The following is a 21,480-nucleotide window of genomic DNA, read 5'->3' as shown; positions in this document are numbered from 1 at the left end:
TTCTTAAAAACTAACTAGGGTTTCATTGTTTCTATAAAATATTGCTCTAGTGCAGTAACATGATATGGGGCATTACCAACACAATTCCTTTCTTCCTGAGCAGGGTCATTGGGGCTATGTCTACACATCAAAGTTATTTCGGGATACCAAAGGTATCCCAAAATAACTACCCCACGTCTTTTGAATGCCTCTGCTATTCTGAAATATAGTGGATGAGCTATTTTGGCATCCCAGTAAACCCCATTACATGAGGGATAAGGGATGTAGACTCCAAATAAAAGATCTTATTTCGAGTTTAAGGTGCAGTGTAGACACGTGCTAGGATACTGGGGGGGGAGTACTTCTTAGCCTAGTAGTGTCTATTTTCTGGTCTTGCAGCAGATGGCTAACTGGCAGAGTAACTAGTAACACTGGAAGCTGACTGCTGAGAACACTGTTGGCATATAGGCTGTTGTTTCTGTGGGAGGAGGAGGTACAGGGAAGGCCGCCCAGAGGAACAGAAAGGGGCATGAGGAGGCCCCCATATAGCCTCCACGGGCAGTCGTTGGTGGAGTCATTGGGAGCGAGGCGCTTTTCCAGAAGCGTTGCAGGATCTTAGCAGTGCGAGGCGGGTGTTGCAGAGGGCGCTGTGTAGGGCGGCCGGGAAGCTGCCCAAGCATCTCTGCTCTTGCTGTTTCCTCGATTAAGCAGCTTCCTGGGCTGGCTGCAGGCACGCCCCGCACCACGCGAGTTCACCAGGCGGGCAGCTTGACTGGGAGTATCCTCGGCGATCTCCAGGGAGTGTCAGAAGGGGCCCGGGCAGAAGAGCTTCACGCGGCGCCCATATGGAGACAGTTTTCATGGAGATCAGGCGGAAGATGCAGAGCGGGCTGCTGATTATCCGGTATTGCAGAGGAGCGGCTCAGTCCGCTTCCTCCTCTCTGCGTGGGGCCGAGCCCCTTACCTTGCTTACCGGCTGTGGCTGTTCAGCAGCTCCTGTTCTGGGGGGCAATATGGAGACAGCGCATCTGCAAGCCTGGCTCTTAGAACCCCAGGCGCTGGGGGGGATGACAACCCCCCCACCCAACTTTTAGATGTCTCTAACGCTTGTTGTGTAGCTTGACTGGTGATTACCTAAGCACAGTCTTTCACTATTCCACTTGTGCATGCACAGCAGCTTATAATCTCACAAAGTAATGATACATTTTACTCTGAATGTAATTTCTAATCTTAACAGTCATTGCATATCAACTGAAAACATTTAGATGGTGTTCCTGTATTTACTAGACATTTATCTGATTCTGTTTCATATATTCTTTAAACTCCAAACTTCATTGCATAGATAAACTTGCTTGTCGGACTTTTCCTCTCAACAAATACTTAAATCACTTTCAACAATAACATTTGCAGATTTGCCAACATCCACTATGTGGGCATCGTACATGATTTGTGAAATTCGGTATCTTGACTGAATTCCATATGTAATAAAAAGTGTAATATTAATTGCTGTGCATCTTGGAAAAAGTTGACCTAGTGAATTTCAAGGGCACATCAAGCCTATACAGAAAGTATTAAAATGACTTTTTCCTTTCTGATTCCTGCAAAATACTGTTTTTACATTTTAAACATATTGGTTTGTTTTTCAATGCCACCCTGATAATATGCTCTGGGAACAGGCAACTATTAACTTTAGGAATTGATCCATTTCCTCCTAAAGTTTTAATCTGCTCTGAAGATTCAGTGGGAATTTTATGAGTGCAAGGAATTCAGGTTCAGATCCTTTGGACCCAGTGCTATCCACATTCTCATTCATTGGGAATTTTGCCAGTGATTTAAATGGAAGTAAGATTGGGCGTTATATTTATAATTATTTTGGCCTTTGTACTGCATTATCTTTTTAGTATGTAAACATTTCATTGTCTCTCATTTTTGTGTAATTTTAATTTTAACATTTGACTGGGATTTTTGACAAACAATTAAAACTGTTTTCCTTTACATTTTGTTTCATGATTTTAAGGTTAAAAACAGTTACATTACTGCCTTGTTTCCCAATCAGTATATCTTTTTTGTACTAATTTGGGGATTGCAGAAAAGCATGCATTAATTTTGTTTATAAGCTTTGTACATTTCTTAAAGTTTGACTCAACAAAAATTGCATCAACAGCCACAAAGTTTAAGAAGATGAAAGAAGCATTTCACCTTTGAGAGAATTTTAGTTTGTTTCAACAAGTCAACGTTATATGTGACTAAACCCTCATTTTAAAGTTTTCTTTCTAACTGAAGCAAATATGTGTGTGTTTTTAAATCTCTAGTGAGCCAAATGCAGGAAGTTTGCCAGTGGATATTTCAGTGTCTCCAGGATCATTAGAGATAAAAAGCTGTCAAGGCTGCAATATGATCAGCTTTCCTGAAGAGGTCAGGATTGTTCCTTCTTCCTGCCGAGGACTACAGTACATAGCTGGAGATGGTTTACATGTGAGGCTGCAAATTGAAGCAGATTCAAATACAAGTGAGGATGACCAGATATTAGTGTATTTAATTCCTTAAAAAGAAAAGCAAGACCATTGTTTAGAAAATATATTTTTATTTTGGGATAATTTAATATTTTACAGCTATTTCCAATATATAAGAGAAGAAAAAGGTGACAAAAACTAACTAGATTTCATGATATGCAGAACTTTCTTCTCTTTATGATTTTTTAAAAGTTTTTCATTAATGTTAAATTAAAAATTAAATAGGAATTGATTTCCAAAACTCTGCTTGATTAAAACAAACTCCTACTACAACTTTGATAGGAAAATGCAAAAATAGAAAAGAGAATAAAAAGGGAAGACACATAATTGCAAGAAAAGCCCCGTTCTTCAATACTCACTCCTACTTTACCATCTGATTTGAGAGTTTCTTCTTTTGTATTTTGCTCTCACACAAAGACTCAAAGAGCAAAATCTAATTCATTCCAGCCTGTTTCATAAGGATGTCACTAATCCCATCTTTGTTAAGAACTGTTGTCTTGTTTTGTGGTCCTTTGTGTCATTGCACAGATGGTCAGAATTCAGTGTTTAAAATTGCAAAACTGACTATACAGTATTTTCAAGATGGTAAAACTGGTCATAAATTTTCTTTTCTTATTTCTGATTTCATACATTACAAATGTTAAAAGGGTGATGCATGACACACTGGGTTGTCTTTCTTTCTCCTCTTTCTATTTCATATACCATATTTGATAGCTAAAGTGAAAAATTAAGGTATTTTTCACAGGACACAATGGAAAGCCACATAGTACTCTGAATTTGGTGTCATGTCATATTCCTTTTTTTTTTTTTTTTTTTTTTTAAATTACAGGTTGGACCTTGCACCCTCGGGACCTGACTGGTCCTGACGAAGGGATTTGTCAGATCAGGAAAGGTCCCTCCCCGCCTGGCTGTGCTGCCACAGGGCTAGGGCTCCAGCTTGCCGCTGTTGCTGCCTCAGCCCCTTCAGGGTCATGTGCCATGGTCAGAGCTGCGCAGCCGGGGCAGAGCTCTGCAGCTGCCTGGCTCTGTGGCTGGGGCCAGAGTTCTGTGGCCAGGGTGAAGGGACAGGGCCGGAGCTCCCTGGGTGCCACTGGGGCTGGAGATCCCCAGCCTGTGAAGCATGAACCTGGCTGGAGTGCTGGGGACGGGCCCAGAGGTCCCTGGCACGGGCCGGAGGTCCATGGCCCACGGCCAGGCTAGAGCTCCCCGCCATGCCATCAGTTCTCCCTTCCCTCTTCCCACACACACACTGGATTCCCAGCTGAGTTGCCAGTGTCCCTTATGGCGCTTCTACCCCACTGCCAGACCTCCCTCTTCCTGGGCTCTGTGGTCCAGGAACATCCGTGATCCATGCTGGATCATGGTTCTTCCCAGACCAGGGAGTCCCGGTTAAGGGAGGTACAACCTATAGAGACAAATTCTACTACCAGTAGTAGTGTCCACTGTATGTATGTAGATTACAAGACAGGAGCTTTTACACGGGGAAAAAAAAAAGTGGAATTCTATGGCTTATTTTGTGCAATACTGAGGTGGTTTATGCATGTTACTGTTTGTGCATCTGAATTGAAAAATCATTTTGTAATTGTTTCTCATTAAAGAAGTTATGTAATATGATTCAGAAGTAAACATGTAAACTACATTTTCAAACTGAAGTTGCACCAATGAAAAAAATGTGAAACTTGCATTTATATATGTAAGATGGCTGACTAGACACATGCACAAATTAGGTATTTTTAAATTTGTTTGTATTGTGATGCACAGTTACTCAGCTTGTATGTGACACTTTAGAATAAAAAGCCACAGTGTATTCATGATGCTGATTTTTTTCAAAAGTTAAAGATTTCAAGTTACATCCCTTAGATTATGCATAAAATTCCAAAATTTCACACACATGCCAAATAACAATGCATTGTAATACAAACTAGTATTTTAAAATATTTGATTGTGTGTATGCATGTAACTGACGCACACCCCTGACTGGCACATACCCATGCAGGTTTCATATTTTTTACTAAGGCAACCTAGGGCTCCCACTTTGAATATGTGGTCTACTTCTGCACCACATTAAATAAGTTCAAATTCTTCTGTTTAAAATGGTATACTTTTAGCATTGTTTTAATTCAAAGTCACATTTATTATTTTTAGTTCTCTATTGTAACTGGGAAAATATGTTCTCAGAAATACCTTTAGTTGGAGTGTTTTCACTTTGCTGGCCAGCAGGGGGGATTGTTATATTGGAGACTCGTCATTTTTCGTCCAGAGAGAGAGAGTATATTTTGTTGCTACGTTTATACCTCTACTTAGATGACAGTTTAGAATATTGCTTTTTTTTTGGTCTTTTTGAACTACTTAATGTGGAAGCACCATCACATGGCAATTAGAGATCAGCAGAGCTAACGTTAATAGGGTTAAGATTTAATTTACCAGAAATGTAACTTTAAAAGGATTCTCTTTTCCCTGTTAAAAACTTCATCCTCTCCAACATAAGCTTACAACACTGTTAAAAATGTCTACTCAAATACAGAGTATATATATTACAAATAAATGCTAAATGCTGTGAATATAGGTTGTATTTTCCTTCAGTTCTGTTTGCCTATTCTTTTCTTGTAAGCAGGAAGGATGTTGAAGAGTACAAAGAATGTGGTGTGTGAAATGCCAGTGTTTTTCTTCTTGCTTTTAGACTCTCTGCTTTCTGGAATTAATGAGTGGACACCTATGTGTTTTATGTGCAAATTTATGTAGATTAAACAAGAACTTGACGTTTTTATGTCCTCTTTAAAATCTGCAGAATTAATTTCAACTTTGAGTGAAAGTCCAGAGGTACAGAAGAGTTGCATCTTTTACTGTCAGTCTTGTGGTGAAATCATAATAAAAGAACGGTAAGCAATTCAATTGTATATGTTATGTATTAATAAATGCTTCATAACTTAAGAATGGCTAGACTGGGTCAGACCAAGTATAGTAGGTGTCTTCGAAGAGTGGCCAATGCCTAGTGCTTCAAAGAGAATGAATAGAATGTAATCATAAAGTGAGCCGTCCCCTGGCACCCATTCCCAGCTTCTGGTAAATAGAGACTAAGGACAATATCCTTGCCCATCTTGGTTAATTGCAATAGATTAATAGAGACTAGTTTAATATAGTTATTTTTTTAACCCTCTTGTAGTGTTGGTCTTCACAACATCCTCTGGCAAAAATGTTCACAGGCTGACTGTGCTTTGTGTGAAGAAATGCTTCCATTGTTTGTAGTAAAACTGCTGCCTATTAATTTCATTTGGTGACCTCTAGTTCTTGTGTTATGAGGAGTAAATAGTAGGGATGTAAGTGACTAGTCGACTCCCCGATAAGCATGTGCTTATCAAAGAGAGGCAGTAGTTGTGGGGGAGCAGGAGCTGGTGCTGGGGAAGCTGGCTTAAAAGCCATTTCCCCCCTGCACCATCTCTGCGGGGGGCAGGAGAGGCAGAAACATCCCTAATGCTGCGCCTCTCCCTTTGAAATATACACGAGCCACCTGCAGTGCTTGTACATTCTAAACAGAGGCACAGCGGGATAGCGAGAGCTCCCCCTATCAACTAATCAAGTAGTCGATGGAAATTCCATTGATTACACTACTCAGTTGATTGATCGAAATTTAACATCCCTAGTGTAAATAGCACTCCTTTTTTATAATAAATTATTTTATAGACCTCTATCGATCTCCCTCTTAGTTGTCTCTTTTTCAGGCTGAAAAGGCCCGGTTCTGTTAATCTTTCCATGTATGGAAGCTTTTCCATTCTCCTAATCATTTTTATTGTCTTTTTCTGTATCTTTTTCAGTTCCAGTTCCTTTTTTGAGATGAGGCAACTACATCTGCATACAGTATTTAAGATGTGATATGCCATGGTTTTATATAATGGCAATATGATATATTTTATCTTATTATCTATCCCTGTCCTAATGTTTCTCAGCTTTCTGTTACCACTGGTTGCCATTTATGTCATTCATTCACTAAGATGAACAGGTTAAAAGTTATATTTTAAAAGCCTCTTGACCTGTTAGTTGTGTACACCGTAGATTGTTAACAGTGAAATTATCCTAAACAAATCTTTCATTATTTGTTTACATTTGGCATGTCACTCAACTTAGAAAATAATGAGAGTAGGGAGATGATGTGTTTCAGTGGTTAGGGCAGAAAATTGGAATTTAGGAGATCTGGGTTCTTTTTTGTGGCTTTACACTATACCAGGAAAGCCATTTCCCCTGTCTGTACTTCAGTCTTCCTATCTGTGGAATGAAGATGAGTCTTATCCTCTTCAGTATTTTGGGGTATAGGGCTTTTTATCCATACATAAGGAAGTATAGTTATAGGCCAGTTTACTTTTCTGGGTCTGTTACAAAATACTGAAGTGCTTTGTTAGTGTATTGCAAATACTTCAGGAAAAAGTTTTAAGACAAAGATTATTTAATAAAAATTAATATTTCTTAAATAATAACGTATACATGCAAGGATGTGGACGCATTGGAGATGGTCTAGCGGAGGGCAACCAAAATGATTAGGGGGCTGGAGCATATGACCTACAAGGAGAGGCTTGGGTCTGTTTAGTCTGCAGAAGCAAAGCGTGAGGGGGGATTTGATAGCAGCCTTCAACTTCCTGAAGGGAGGTTCCAAAGAGGATGGAGAGAGGCTGTTCTTAGTAGTGATGGATGGCAGAACAAGGAGCAATGGTCTCAAGTTGTGGTGGGAGAAGTCCAGGTTAGATATTAGGAAAAACTATTTCACTAGGGGGGTGGTGAAGCACTGGAATGGGTTACCTAGGGAAGTAGTAGAGTCTCCATCCCTAGAGATTTTTAAGTCTAGGCTTGACAGAGCCCTGGCCGGGTTGATTTAGTTGGGATTGGTCCTGCCTAGGGCAGGGGGCTGGACTTGATGACCTTCTGAGGTCTCTTCCAGCTCTATGATTCTATGGTTTTGTATCCTTCTGCATTTCAGGAATCTTGGTTGGTTCTGCTCATTTTGTCCTATTAATTCTCTCTTGTCAAAAAGTTATATTTGTGATGAACCAGAATAGGTGTTGGGGCAAAGCTACCTTTTTTCTTCCAGGGAAAGGGTAAAATTAGTTCTTGCCCTGAAAGTTAGAATCATGATAATGAAATATTATACAGTTTTTCTGAAGACTTTCTGTAGTGGTTATTAGTCTCGGGGGTTGCTGTGTTAGTCTGTAACTTTTTAAAAATGAGTAGTCCTGTGGTACCTTATTGACTAACAGAAATATATAGAGTATCATGAGCTTTCATGGGCAAGACCATCTGAAGAAGTGGATTTTGCCCACGGAAGCTCATGATACTGTGCGTGCGCACTGAGCACCCTCTACTCCAGAGAATGGGTACTGTGACCAGTAACACATGTCGGTGTTAAAATGTTCTCTCCCATTCTTCCTGTTCCGATGATTTCAAAACCCTAGGTGCGAACTCCTTCAAATTTGGTACTCCTTCATATCTGGAGCTGAACTCCTTCATATCTGGAGCTGAACTTCTACTGCTAAATGGGCCAAATCGACTTCTCAGATTTGAGCAGCCCATATCCTTCACAAGTGTTTAAGCTGTACCTGAATTTTGTGTGTCTGACACATCTCTTTCTCTTTCTTATGAAGTCTGAAGTTGGGATGTTAGAGTTTAACCAGTTAACTGACAAGATCATCTTATTGGTTAAATGCTGCCCAACAGCTTTCTTCATGGGAGCAGGGCCAGCTGCAGAGCCCACAAGGAAGCCTCCTATGTGGGTCCTGCACTCTTCTCCATGCCTGAGCACACAGGAGATCAGGTTGAAATAAAAATATCCAGAATGTGAGGCATGGCAGTGGCTCTCCACCATCTCTTTTCACAGAGCCTTTTGAAGCCCCTTGGTTTGGCTGAGTTACATCAATCTGGAAGGGCATGACAGCATGGATACAAAGCACTCTCTCTCCTTTCCCACACTGCCTCATTTCCAAGCTTAAGTCAGTACTGTAGTTAATGGTGTTAGAAACAACATTAATTCTTTCTGGCTTTGGCCTCAACAGGAGGAGGGGTAGTGAGCAGATATGACAGATAGCTTGTTATACATAGATGTTGGGGGAGAGAGGATGAAAAAGGCTGCAAAGCTATGTGGAGGTCTTCCTTGCAGTTTATCAGAGATCAACTAAGTTAGAACTTGATTCTTTCGATGAGTCTCATGGCTCTCCCAAGATACAGAATCATGCCCTCTGCCCCTTCCATACTACTCAATGAAGGGTAGATTGTCAGGATGCTTTTCTTTCCTACTGATTATAGTGTAAAAGAGTTGATTATAGACAAAAGGTACACCTTTCAAGGCTTTGCTTCCGTCATTCAGTAGCTTTCAGAGAGCAGAGCAGAATGTAATTTAAATTAATTTTCATGCATTATCTTTTAAGGAGATTGCCCTTTCCATCAGGCCAAAAATTATTGTTGCTATACAAGAGATTTACATATGCATTGCAAAATTTAATGCAGAATACTGTGTGTTAATTACATTACATTTATTACAGTTATGACTGAATTCCCAAATGTTATGGAGCAAATATCTGATTACTTAATTTATGTTGAAGAAAGTTATATTATTCTAAACTCAATGAGGGATTTTTTTGGTGGGGTGGGGAGTAGGCTACATATTTTAAAGGCATCTAATTGTATTTTAAATGTCATAATGCAAATCAATTTTCATTAGAGAGGATTTTAATGTATACTTTCTGAAAAATGTTAATGTTGGACAACAGTTTGAGAGTTTATATACATTAAAAGAGAGAGTGTCTTACAATAGGGTGGGTAGAGTGTCTTACAATAGGGTGGGTTCTCATTGAGGGCCTGGGCCCCTAGTAAGCCCATGTGGTTGTATTAGATGGGCTTTAGTAGATTGTTGCTCAATACAATTCAAAGTCGTCTGAAATTGAACGGGTGCTGCATTAAATTAATGTCATGTATCTAATTCTAGAGAAAGATAAAGGCCCAGAGCCTGGCTGCCCATTCACAGATGTACAAAGTGCCAAATGTAATAGAAGAGCTATATTTGTGCATAGGATGGACAAGCCAGAGGAGTAGATGGGCTGTGCAGTCCCTTTTATAAGGCAAACTCTGGCAGGCTGCTATTATGTAAGGTGGTGGGGTACTGTGGTGGAGACTACAGGTCTCTGGGAAGGCAAGGTGGGTGACTCTGGACTGCGGTAAAGATCACGCAGTGACAGGTGCCAGTTTACAACAGGCTTTGTAATACTTTTACATTATGTAATACAGACTGGGTACTGCCAAGAAAGTGATTTTATATAATTGTAGCTGGTTCAGGACCCTAGAGATTTTTAATATATTTCAGCTCTCCTCTGAAGACAGTATTGATTTTGATAAGGTGCTAACAAAATTTGAAATGTATTGTTATCTAGAAAGAAGGAAACCTGTGAAATATTTCACTTCTACGTGAGAGTACAAAAGGCATAAGAAAGTATCCAGGAAAATATTGGCCTCTTAAGAGACTAGAGAGACATAATAGTGCTGGACTGCAGTGATGGGAAAATATGTAAGCATCTGCTCAGAGATTGTGAGTTGCCCTTAACAACACATCTGTGGGACAAGAGCGCTAGTTTGTGGACCACTAGTGGTCCATGACCATCTTGCAGGTGGGCTTGGTGCTCTCCCACTACACCTCCCGCAGTGGAGAATCTGCACTGGCACTCCCCCCACAAGCTTGGAGCATCAGTAATGGCTTCCCACCTGTGCTGCCATTCCAGCTGGGGGAATGGCAGCACAGGAAACAGCTCGCCTGGAAGCTTTCCCCACTGCTCCCCACTCCAGCAAATCGAAGAAGCAGGGGTAGTGTGTAGGAGCTACAGGGGGCATGGAACCAGTTAAGTGCCCCCTCCCCCCATCTCTTTCATGTCCAGACCCTACAGCCCATTCCCCTCTCACACATTTCTTGCCCCAAGACCACACATGCCCAGCCCGCTCCTGGTCCCTCCCTCCCACCCAGATCCCCCTCACTCTCAGCTTGCTCCTGCACCCAATCTCCAGGCCAGAACCCCCAACCCCAGCCCACTCCTGCATATACAGGCAGTCCCCGAGTTACGCGGATCCGACTTATGTCGGATCCGCAGTTACGAACGGGGTTCCTCTCCCTGGTCTCCAGCAGACCAGGGAGAGGAAGCAAAGCGGCGGAACACGTGGGCAGCGGACAGGGCTGTCCGCTGCCCACGCGCTCCGAGGCTTGGCTCTGCTTTGCCCCCTCCCCCCCCGTCCCCCTGGTCTGCAGACCAGGAGGAGAGGGGGGGGCAAAGCAGAGCCAAGCCGTGGATCGCCCGGCCAGCTAACAGCCCAGACGCGTCTGGGCTGTCAGCTGATCTCGCGCTCCGCGGCTTGGCTCTGCTTGGCTCTGCTTTGCCCCCCCCCCCCCCCCCCCGGTCTGCAGACCAGGGGGACGGGGGGGGGGGGGGGCAAAGCAGAGCCAAGCCGCGGAGCGCGCGATCAGCTGACAGCCCAGACGCTCTGGGCTATCAGCTGGCCGGGCGCTCCGCGGCTTGGCTCTGCTTTGCCCCCCCCCCATCCCCCTGGTCTGCAGACCAGGAGGACGGGGGGGGGGGGGGGGCAAAGCAGAGCAAAGCCGTGGAGCACGCAGGCAGCGGACAGCTACGGCACATCTGGGCTGTCCCACTGCCCCCGTGCTCCATGGCTTTGCTCCAGACACCTGTGGTACAGCAGCTGAGGCGCTGCCAGTTGGTCCCGTAGCGCTGCTCTGGGCGCTACTGGACCAACCAGGCAGCACCCCAGCTGTTCTGCCCCAGGCGTCCTGATTCAGCCACTGCTGGTCAGATTCAGCAGCGGCTGAATCAGGACGCCTGGGGCAGAGCAGCTGGGGTGCTGCTGGGTTGGTCCAGTAGCGCCGAGGAGCGGCGGCGCTACTGGACCAACGCAGCAGCACCCCAGCTGCTCTGCCCCAGGCGTCCCCAAGTCAGCCACTGCTGAAACTGACCAGTGGCTGACTACAGGAAGCCCCTGCCCCGGGCTTCCTGGAATCAGCCGCTGATCAGTTTCAGCAGCAGCTGACTTGGGGATGCCTGGGGTTCTTAAGTTGAATCTGTATGTAAGTCAGAACTGGCATCCAGATTCAGCGCTGTTGAAACTGATCAGTTTCAGCAGCGGCTGGATCTGGACGCCAGTTCCGACTTACATACAGATTCAACTTAAGAACAAACCTACAGTCCCTATCTTGTACGTAACCCGGGGACTGCCTGTAGATGTTTCAGATAAATAGAATTGTTTGTGTACACCAGTGTGTGTGTTAACATATATTCTGACTTTGAGATATGACATATGGTAAGGTGTCTTCAGGAATGTGTGACTTCTGCAAATTAAATTTTAGTTTAACTTCAGGTTGCATTATCTAGTACAAGAAAAAGCACTATAGCATTTTTTTAATTTTGTTTGTTTTGCTTCAGAGTCTGATTGCGTCCCTGTCGGAGGGGCTTTGGAATGCTTAAGTGGCCTTGCTTAGTAGTTCTTAAGACCTGTGTTGACATTGCATGGGCATCTGATCTAAAAGATGATACATTTTTTTAAAAAGCACATGACTTTGTTTTTCACTGCTAAAAAACAAGGTATTTTTTTCACTTCACTAGTTATCAATGCCAATTTCTGCAGTATAATTGCTGGAGATCAGGCTGAGCCTGAGTCTTTCCACCTGTTATCATAATGCAAGACATTCCCAAATAATCTTGTCATGATTTATTACTATTGCCTTCTCAGAATTCATCCAGTGGACTTCAGTATCTATAAATATGTACCTTTTGCTGAAGGTGGGGAAGGCAGCTCTTACTTCTGGGGAGGGAGGGAATGTCATATTTGATAGACTTTTGGTTTTTTTGCAGTGTGAAGACAAGTGCCTTTAGAAATGCTTGTAATAGATTGAAATATCTTGTTTTCTTTCCTCTGCTAGGACATTTCTCAGAGTTCTTCCCCTACCAAGTGAAAACTGGAGTGCTTTGGTTGAGGAATGGTGCTGCCACCCCAATCCCTTTGCCAAAAGTGCTCTTCATCCTCAGAATGACGACTGTTTTTTTGAACACACTTACTTTCTGGTGAATTCAGGAAGTAAGTCATATGTACCTGCAACTGAAATAGTCCATTTAGAGACTGAACATTCTGCTTCTGAGAGGAGCTTTGCCTTGGTAAAGTATTTTGTTTTAATGTCTCACGTTGTGACTTTTTATTTTTTATTTTATTTTGGGTAGTGGCCATTTCACTGAAAGACTTTTATTAAGTTCAAGGTTTGTAGAGTAGTTAACATCTGTTGCCTAAAAGCTAGACTAAGTTCTAGATTATGGTTTGCAGTTTCAGAATAATTACTCCTGGTCTTAGTATCTCCTGGGTCAACAAGAAATGATTCAGAAACCTCCGCCTTGAAATACGGTTGGAATCACTGTAAAAATACTATTCAGAGAACCTAGTACAGTACAGGTTGGACCTCCCTAGTCCAACTTCCTCAAGATCTGACCAGTCCCAGACAAAGGAGTTTCCAGACCAGAGAAGGTCAGCGCCGGGGTGGGGGGAGAGGGTTGCACCAGCCTCTCTACTGGGCTCCTCTCCCCAACTACCTAGCATCCCTCCCTTTGGTCTCCTGGCAGCAGCCCCGTGGGCTTCAGCAAACCTGCCAGCCCTGGAACTCTGGTGGGAGCTCCTGCAGGTACAGGCAGTCCCCGGGTTACGTACAAGATAGGGACTATAGGTTTGTTCTTAAGTTGAATCTGTATGTAAGTCGGAACTGGCGTCCAGATTCAGCCGCTGCTGAAACTGACCGCCAGTTCTGACTTACATACAGATTCAACTTAAGAAAAGTCAGCTGCTGCTGAAACTGATCAGCGGCTGATTCCAGGAAGCCTGGGGCAGAGCAACTCTGCCTCGGGCTTCCTGTAGTTAGCGCTGGTCAGTTTCAGCAGCGGCTGACTTGGGGACACCTGGGGCAGAGCAGCTGGGGTGCTGCTGGGTTGCTCCAGTAGCGCCGCTCCTCGGCGCTACTAGACCAACCCAGCAGCACCCCAGCTGCTCTGCCCCAGGCGTCCTGATTCAGCCACTGCTGAAACTGACCAGCAGCGGCTGAATTAGGACGCCTGGGGCAGAGCAGCTGGGGTGCTGTCGGGTTGGTCCAGTAGTGCCCAGAGCGGCGCTGCGGGACTAACCGGCAGCGCCCCAGCTGCTCTGCCCCAGGGTCTACAACAAAAGCCTGGTCTGCTGGGGGGTGGGGGGGGTACACTAGCTGTGCCCCCCCCCCCAGCAGACCAGGGACACGGGGAGCAAAGCCGCAGCGGCAGCAGGGTGCCCCCGCTGCGGCTTCGCTCCCGGTGTCCCTGGTCTGCTGGAGACAGTCCCCAGCAGACCAGAGACACCGGAAGCAAAGCTGCAGCAGCGGCGGGTTCCCGTGCTTCTGAGGCTTTGCTCTGGCAAAGCCTCAGAGGCGCGGGACCGTGCCACAGCTGCGGCTTCGCTCCCAGTGCCCCTGGTCTGCTGGAGACGGTCCCCAGCAGACCAGGGGCACCGGGAGTAGCTTTTCTCGCCCCGGAGGTCGAGGTGGTGGATCGCTGCCTGCGAGCTCCGGGGCGAGAGAGCCCCGTTCGTAAGTGCGGATCTGACATAAGTTGGGGACTGCCTGTACTTGTGGCTCTGCCAGCTGTGGGCTCTGCAGCTCCCTCTGCCCTCCTCGCCCCCCCCGGCCCTGCTGGCTGCAAGCTCAACAGAGCCCTCTGGCAGCCCCACCAGCTTCCCGGCCCATTGTGAGCTCTGCTGCCCACCCTGTGGATCCCGGCGCCCCTGCTAGTTTCCCAGCCCATCTGGCAACAGGCTTTGATGCCCTGTGGACTCCTGTCCTGCTGGCCGGCTCTGCTGGGGCTCTCTAGTCCAGGAACATCCATGGTCCTTCCAGACCATGGATGTTGCCAGACCAGAGAATGCTGGGCCATAGAGGTTCAACCTGTACTTGCAAAGATGAGCAGCTAAAGCAAAATGGGATTTCATATTGCCAGAGAGTAAAGTAGTAGAATCCTTGAATCAGCCTTGATTTGACTGGAAACGGTGGTCCATTACTACAGGCTTTATTTAATCAGATTGGTAGTTAATTAAAACTGTACCTCTGCTATGGTAGGAAGAATCAAAGAGTAGCAAAATAAAACCCAAAAGCTAAGAATGGAGTCAAAGGGTAAGTACATTTGCTGAAACTATTCTGGACACTAAAAAGTAAATATAAATCACACAGTTGGGATATACAGAACTTGTCAAAATCAGGCTGTGGTTTGGGTCCCAATATCATTTATATATGTTCCCACAATGAAAATGGTGGAGGGAAAATGGACTCATCTTTTTAAAATATTTTTGTTTAGCTGCACTTGCCTGGCAAAATACTGTCTTCAGGTAACGTACAGAGCTTTTTAGGCTAGGACTGACCAGTCTGAGCCTCTCTGTGAATCATAGTATGAATTCCATGTGCTGTGAGTCTCAGGCTCTGCCTCTTCCCATGCTTGATCTTCTTTTGGGTTTTTGAGATGCCAGCTGTTGGATTTTCAGGACTTTTAACAGAAACGTCTCTCTGAACAAAGAGTAAACCCTATCTGTTCAGCATGGCCTCTGTGTTTAGAATCTATTACTGAAATTGTGGTGCCCAGAGAGTTAGGCTTGTTTCAACCCCTTTCTCTCATAATCTTTGGACTGTCAAGTCTCTTATAAGCAACTGCTTCCACAGGCAGTAAAGGGACTCAGAGAGGTAGCTCAGAGAGGGTTGCAACTAAAGCACTTGTGGGTATAGATGTTGGGCAGCTGCATCCAAAACAAAGTGTCTCATTTAAATGCTCTGCACCATTGATGTTCAGAACCACATAGTCGTGCAAGCTCCAATAAAAAATGAGAGAAGTCTCCTGTGAGAGGCACCTGAAGATTTTTCGAATGAGATGAATCTTCATATTCACTTCCTAAAAATTGCCTTGATGCCAAGATTTCTTACTGGGTTGTTTGAAACCCCTTCTATTGCTCTTGTACTGAAACTCTAATGTGCACTCATTGATTTCCAGCATCAGTCAGTTGACAAGCAAATGAGCACAGCTTTAAGATCAATCCAAAACTGGACTAATCAGGGAAAAATTCATATTGAAATACAAAATTCTTCATAATATGGAGAGGTTATAAGAAAATTACAGACAACATGGATTGCTGATGGTACAAGTGTTCTGATTTTATAATATATTCATGCAGCTTGCACTAGTATGAAAGTCCCTCTTTAATTGCATGGCAGTCATTGAAAAGTGTGTGCCTGTGACCAAAACAGTAGCAGGAGTGTAGTAGAGATATTTAAACAATCCTCTCTGCCTCCTGTGGGACCAAGACAATTTTCTGCCATGGAAAACATATTGCTCACATCTTAGTCTAACGATATAACACACATTTTAAATGTCACATGGTCACGCAGCATCCTAATAATGTCTCTTGGGGAAAATATTTTCCCCGAGACAATATCAAGGATCTTTAGAAATAGAAACACACACAAAAAAAGTATTAGGAGAGGATCTGCCTCCATCTGCAGATTGCCGGCAGCTGTGAGTTGTCACATAGATATATTGATTTAATTAGTCTGGGTAAAAGTATCATCCTTTTTGTTTAAGCAGTAATACCATTGAGTTCTCAGAGTTTTTAGGTACCACACTGCACGACTCTCAGCCACATGATGTAACTTTTAGCTGAAAAACTCAGTTATCTGAGGAATACGGTTTATATTGCCCCGACCCCTGCCTTCCCTTATTATGTGTTAAGAAATCCAAACTCCTTGCCAAGAAGAGAGAGAGAGAGAGAGAATGAAAGTAAGTTCTACTCCATACCTCTTAGGGGAGAGTAAAGAGGAGGGAGTTGGGAAAGGGAAAGGAGTTGCAGTTGTCTTCATCGGCTCAAACTTTGGTACAATGGGATCTACAATTCCTGTTAGTATGTTTACACTGCATTCCTTTTTTGAGAGAAGAATGCAAATGAGGACAAACAAAATTGCAAATGAAGCATGGATTTGAATTTCCTGTGCTTCATTTGCATAATCGCAGCCAGCTGCTTTTTCGAAATACCCTATTTCGAGAGAAACGCTGTTTAGATGCAGTTATTTCGAGAAAAAAACCCTTCTTTGAAATAACCGTTAAATTCAAAAACCACACTTCATTTGCAGTTTCGTTTGTCTGCATTTGCATTCCTGTCTTGAAAGAGGAATGTAGCGTAGACGTACCCTGTATAAGGTGTCCTGTTAAGGTTGTAAAAGTCAACAGAGGCTGGAGAAATCCCAACCTGTATGTCCCCACTAGAATCACTATAGATGTTTCCTGGCTTAGTTGAGATTTGCAGTATAGACTGTCTCCTCAGTTTCCTAATCTTAGGAAATAAGAATCTTTCTTGAGAGCATTTGTGATTGTCTCTTTAGAAACAAGTGCTAATAGGCAGCCCTTTTTACTAGAGGAAGCCTGACTTTCACCTGACAAGGTTCCTTTTAGCAGAGCTAGGAATAGAACCCACATCTCTAATATTCCCAGACAGGTACATTTTTAAGAACAGAATGGACCACCATAATTATCTAGTTTGACCTGTACAACACAAGCTAAAAATCTGATGAAGTAATATTTTCAAACCCATGACTTCTGTTTGAGCTTTAATAGGTTTCTTAAATAAAGCCTTTAAATAAAAAATTGATATTTGTCACAGAAAATCCACCATGTCGCTATGGGAGTTCTTCCAATGGCTAATTACCCTTGTTTTAAAAAATTATACTTTATTTCTAGCTTAAATTTGTCTGTCTTCAGCTTTCAACTTTAGGATTTTATATCTTTTTCTGCTAGTTAAAGAGCTACTGTCATAAACCTCTTCACCTTATAGATACTTGTGGACAGTGATCAAGTCATCTCTTAATCAAACTAGATTGAGCTTTATGAAGTATAAGTATGGACTCCAGAACTTGACACCGTATTCTATATACAGCACTAGAGACAGTTATTGGAAGTGATACTACTGCTCTACGGGGGATGGAAAATCCCATTTAATTAACCAATTAAACAAGTTTAACCAATTACCTAATAAATGGGGATGGAATAGCTGCTCCAGCCCTGCTAGACTAGAGCCACACCCCCTCTCGCACCCCTTCCCCATCCTGCTGCTTTTAGCCCTGGTGGGGCTAGAGCAGCCTTCTACCTGTTTCAGGCCATGGGGCAGGGGGCTTCTCCCTAGGTAGTGCTTAACCATGACCTAGTAAGCATCAACCAGTAAGGGTAATGTTTACCAGTTACCTGTTATCATCCCTAACTCCTACTCAATATTTCTCTGCTTATACATGAAAGCAGGCCCTGCTTGCCCTTGCTGGGGTTTGGACTTCTGTCCCCTGGCTCGAAGGGAATTGGGATAAGCATCCCATCCCCTGGTCAGCTTGAGGCTGGGTAAACAGTCCTCTCCAGCCACTAGTAGCTCAACTCTCAGGCTACTTGGAAAAGGATCCCAAACATGTCTTGTGGGATCTCCTCCCCTCCCCTGCTGTCTGTGGAATGCAGAGCTCTTCCCCTCCCCTGCTGTCTGTGGAATGCTGCCATTCCCCTTTTCAACTTTTCAGATTGTCTCCTTATCTGTTATTCTTTCCAACTTCCTCTTCCACTCTCCACACTTTCCCCCAGTAGGGAAGGCTTTTTAAAAGGCCCTGTGGCAGCTTCAAATGAGATCAGCTAACCCTAATTGATGTATAGCAGTCCCCTCCCTCCCACCAGCTGCTCCCACTCTGCCCATGATAACTGTGGGTCAGCTACTCCTGGATGCCCTGAATAACCCTCCCCTAATTAGCCAGGGCCCTTTCTGTTTACTAGAGCTGCCTCTCTTCCCCTTCTAATTTAAACCTTTAGCCTGACCTGTCACACTATATTCTTTGTTCCTATAGGTAAGATTTTTGATTTGGTTGTATTATAATTACATTTCCATCACACAATGGGAAAACATTCTTTAAAAATGTTTTGTGAGAAAACAACATAATCTGTCATTTATGGTACAGCAGGCAGCAACACAAATTATACATTTGGTCATTTGTCATACGTTATGGTGACTTGTATCACACATGATTTTAAAGTTGAGAGGCAAGCTGGCTTTAGTAAAAGTGTCGCTTCATTAGAGTTGGAAACAGTGGAAAAATGTGACCATCTTTTATTAAAGTCATAATAAATTAAAAAAACACATTTTTTCAACTAATTTTTTATAATAGGTGTTACTTTTCTGTGTGGGTATAAATCTGGCTTCAATATGATTTTTTTCAAGGTGAAAGTTCTTTTTCAGACTTGTAAGCCTAAACAAATACCTGTGAAATATATTTGCGGCATATATACCCCAAATGAAACATACTAGATGCAAAAGTCTTGCTAATGAAATTGTTTGAATTATAAGTGTTGTCAGTTATCTTTTCAGCAATATTCAATTTAAATATGAATACTGGGTTTAATTTGTACCATGTACTGTAAGATTTAAATAAAACACACAATTTCTAAGTAACTCAGAAAGTTTAGAGGGCTTCAGTGAATGAAACAGCTCACATCTCTATATATGTAAGCATTCTAAGGAGTGCAGAATAAAGAAGTGCACTCTGGAGAATATGTTAAAATTATGCATTCTTATTTAGAAGAGTTGAATGACATTTAAATGGCATTTCTCTGTCCTACAGAAATCAAAGGAAAATACCACAGTAATTTGTAAGCGCTGCAAGAGAATGCTGGGAGAGACGGTATCATCAGGTATGGATTACACAAACAAAACCATATTTGGCTGGCTCTCTCACTAAACATTAGAGGTTAAAAGTTCTGGAGAAAAATAATTTATCAATAGGATGCTGAGTTGATTCCTGTGGGTTCTTTTCCTTCACTTCTGAAAGGGTGAGATTGTTTATACTGTCAGAACTATGAGTTTATTGGCCCCAATAACTTATTTTGATCCTTGTTTATGTAGTGCATCTGGCCATATTGTTCTCTGTATTTTAGCACTTATAAAAGGAATACATTTATTTTGCTATGTTTGACTCATGCTACTTGCTGAGTTATAAAATGGGTTTGTAATTACACCTAAAGATGTGATATGAGAAAATCTGAGTTGAAATAATATTTAAAGATTAAAATATGAACACAAGCAGTTTAGATTTATTTTTGAAAAGATGTCTCCTTAGTATCATGGACACATTTCCAATTTAATCTTGGAATGCAAGCTTTGTGTACCTTAGTAAATGTTGTTGAGTGTAGTGGTTCCCAACTTGTTCAAGCATATGGACCCCTTTTCAGTCTATTAAAATTTCACTGACTCCCCCGCGCCCCCCCCCCCACCCCCCGCCGAGGGAGAAAAGGAAAGAAAGAAAATGAAAGAAAAACAGAGAGAAAAAGGAAAGTAAAGGGGGGGGGGGAGGGAAGGATTGGGCCCATCGTGGTGTGCCTGATCCTTACATTTAAAACTTTCCACAAATTCCCTGCAGTAATGTCGCAGACCACCAAGGATCCATGGGCCACAGGTTGGGAACCACTTGTTTCGTGTACAAGCTCTAGTATGCAGTTTGTCCATTGTAAATAGCTCTTCTAAACAAAATAAGGTAAAATAAACTTTTTATAAACCATATGCAAAGGATAATTTCTTTGAACAAAAATCTCCTTCCTAACTAAAACTAATACAGAAAAGTGGTAGAATAGTGCTAGAATACTGGTAATACAGAAAAGATGGCTATAAAATCTCACCGCTTAACATTTGGCAAGATCTTTTTAATGTATTGAGGACTAATTTATCTGCATGGTTGCAATAACATATTATATAATAGGAATACATAATGTGTGCCCTGACTCTGTTAATACTGGTATGGGTATCTATAAATCTGTAATTTTTATATATAAATATTTGAGTTGAGATTATTGCCTGGGAGTGGTATGCATTATTTATTTACATTGCAGTAGAATATAATATGTGCAAAATGCTATACAGACCTATAGATAAGATACCTCAGACCTAAAGAGTTTAAAAATCTATAAAGACAAAGACAGATAAAAGGATGGGAGAGAAGGAATTGTCATATAAGAAATGTGGGTGAGAGATGTTACATCCATACAAAAAACTTAATGTTCATTTTAATCTCTCGTGTGTGTGTGTGTATGTGTGTGTGTGTGTGTGTGTGTGTGTGTGTGTGTGTGTGTGTATAGACACTGTTCTTATTTTTTTTGTGTTAACTGCTGCTATTTTTGTTTTGTTTCTTTTTAATTTTTTTCTACTTTGCATATATTAAACAGTAACTGCTGAGGCCCTTTGTTGACTAAGAAAAGTCATTTTGCATAGATTACACTTATAGGAAAATTCAAGAAATTAAATATATGTAATAGAATTTTTGTATTAATGTGCTTGCAAAAGGGAAATAAAAGAACAGTTTTAAATTTATAGGATTTCAACTTCAAACATTATTCATTATATTGAATATATAATTGAATATATATTGAAGTAAATTTGTATCAGAAACTCGTAAAGCTTCCATTACTCTTTCAGTAACTAATTTGAATTATTTTGTGATTTGTAAGAGTAAAAATTTTGTTTGCTCTAAAATGACAGTTGAATAGGTGACTTGATTTTAATTTTGTTAGCAAATATTTGTATGAACTCTGATCATACTAGTCATGACTTTTTTCCAGTGAAAAACAAAAATAATTATTTAAATATTTCACCCAGCATATTCCAATGTAAAACATAGTTCATTCAGCTAATTTAAGTGGCAGGATTCTTTATGCAAAATTTGGTAGCTGTAGCTAATCCTGAAGTATGACTTTATTTTGCACAAACAAATCCACAAACAAACAAACTCTTCAAAATATATAATAGATTTTAAAGGCCGTACTCTGCAGACTTGAGCATAACTGCCTATTGGACACGTTCACTGCAGGAACACTAGTTTTAACTAGAAGTTTAAACTACTCCAATCTAC

The 21,480-nt window shown here is 42.3% G+C and overlaps 1 protein-coding gene across 5 annotated transcripts in view; it reads left to right on the top strand.

Annotated features, from left to right (window-relative positions):
• Positions 1-562: 562 nt before the first annotated feature.
• The window catches only part of UBE3D (ubiquitin protein ligase E3D), a 105,936-nt gene continuing 85,018 nt past the window's right edge, over positions 563-21,480 (top strand). For 3 of the 5 annotated variants that reach the window (XM_014569944.2, XM_075923815.1, XM_014569946.3), the window contains exons 1-5: positions 566-883; positions 2,292-2,488; positions 5,281-5,371; positions 12,442-12,673; positions 19,204-19,273. In XM_014569944.2, the coding sequence (XP_014425430.1) occupies positions 825-883; positions 2,292-2,488; positions 5,281-5,371; positions 12,442-12,673; positions 19,204-19,273 (649 nt within the window). In that variant the 5' untranslated portion in view covers positions 566-824. Of the gene's footprint in view, positions 884-2,291; positions 2,489-5,280; positions 5,372-12,441; positions 12,674-19,203; positions 19,274-21,480 lie in introns of all 5 variants that reach the window. The other 2 variants (XM_075923814.1, XM_006115896.4) reach the window with 2 other exon arrangements.

Source organism: Pelodiscus sinensis, chromosome 3 (assembly GCF_049634645.1).
Source record: "Pelodiscus sinensis isolate JC-2024 chromosome 3, ASM4963464v1, whole genome shotgun sequence".
Lineage (NCBI taxonomy): Eukaryota > Metazoa > Chordata > Testudines > Trionychidae > Pelodiscus > Pelodiscus sinensis.
Note: the sequence above shows the minus strand (reverse complement) of the source record. Positions and strands in the feature narration are given on the sequence as shown.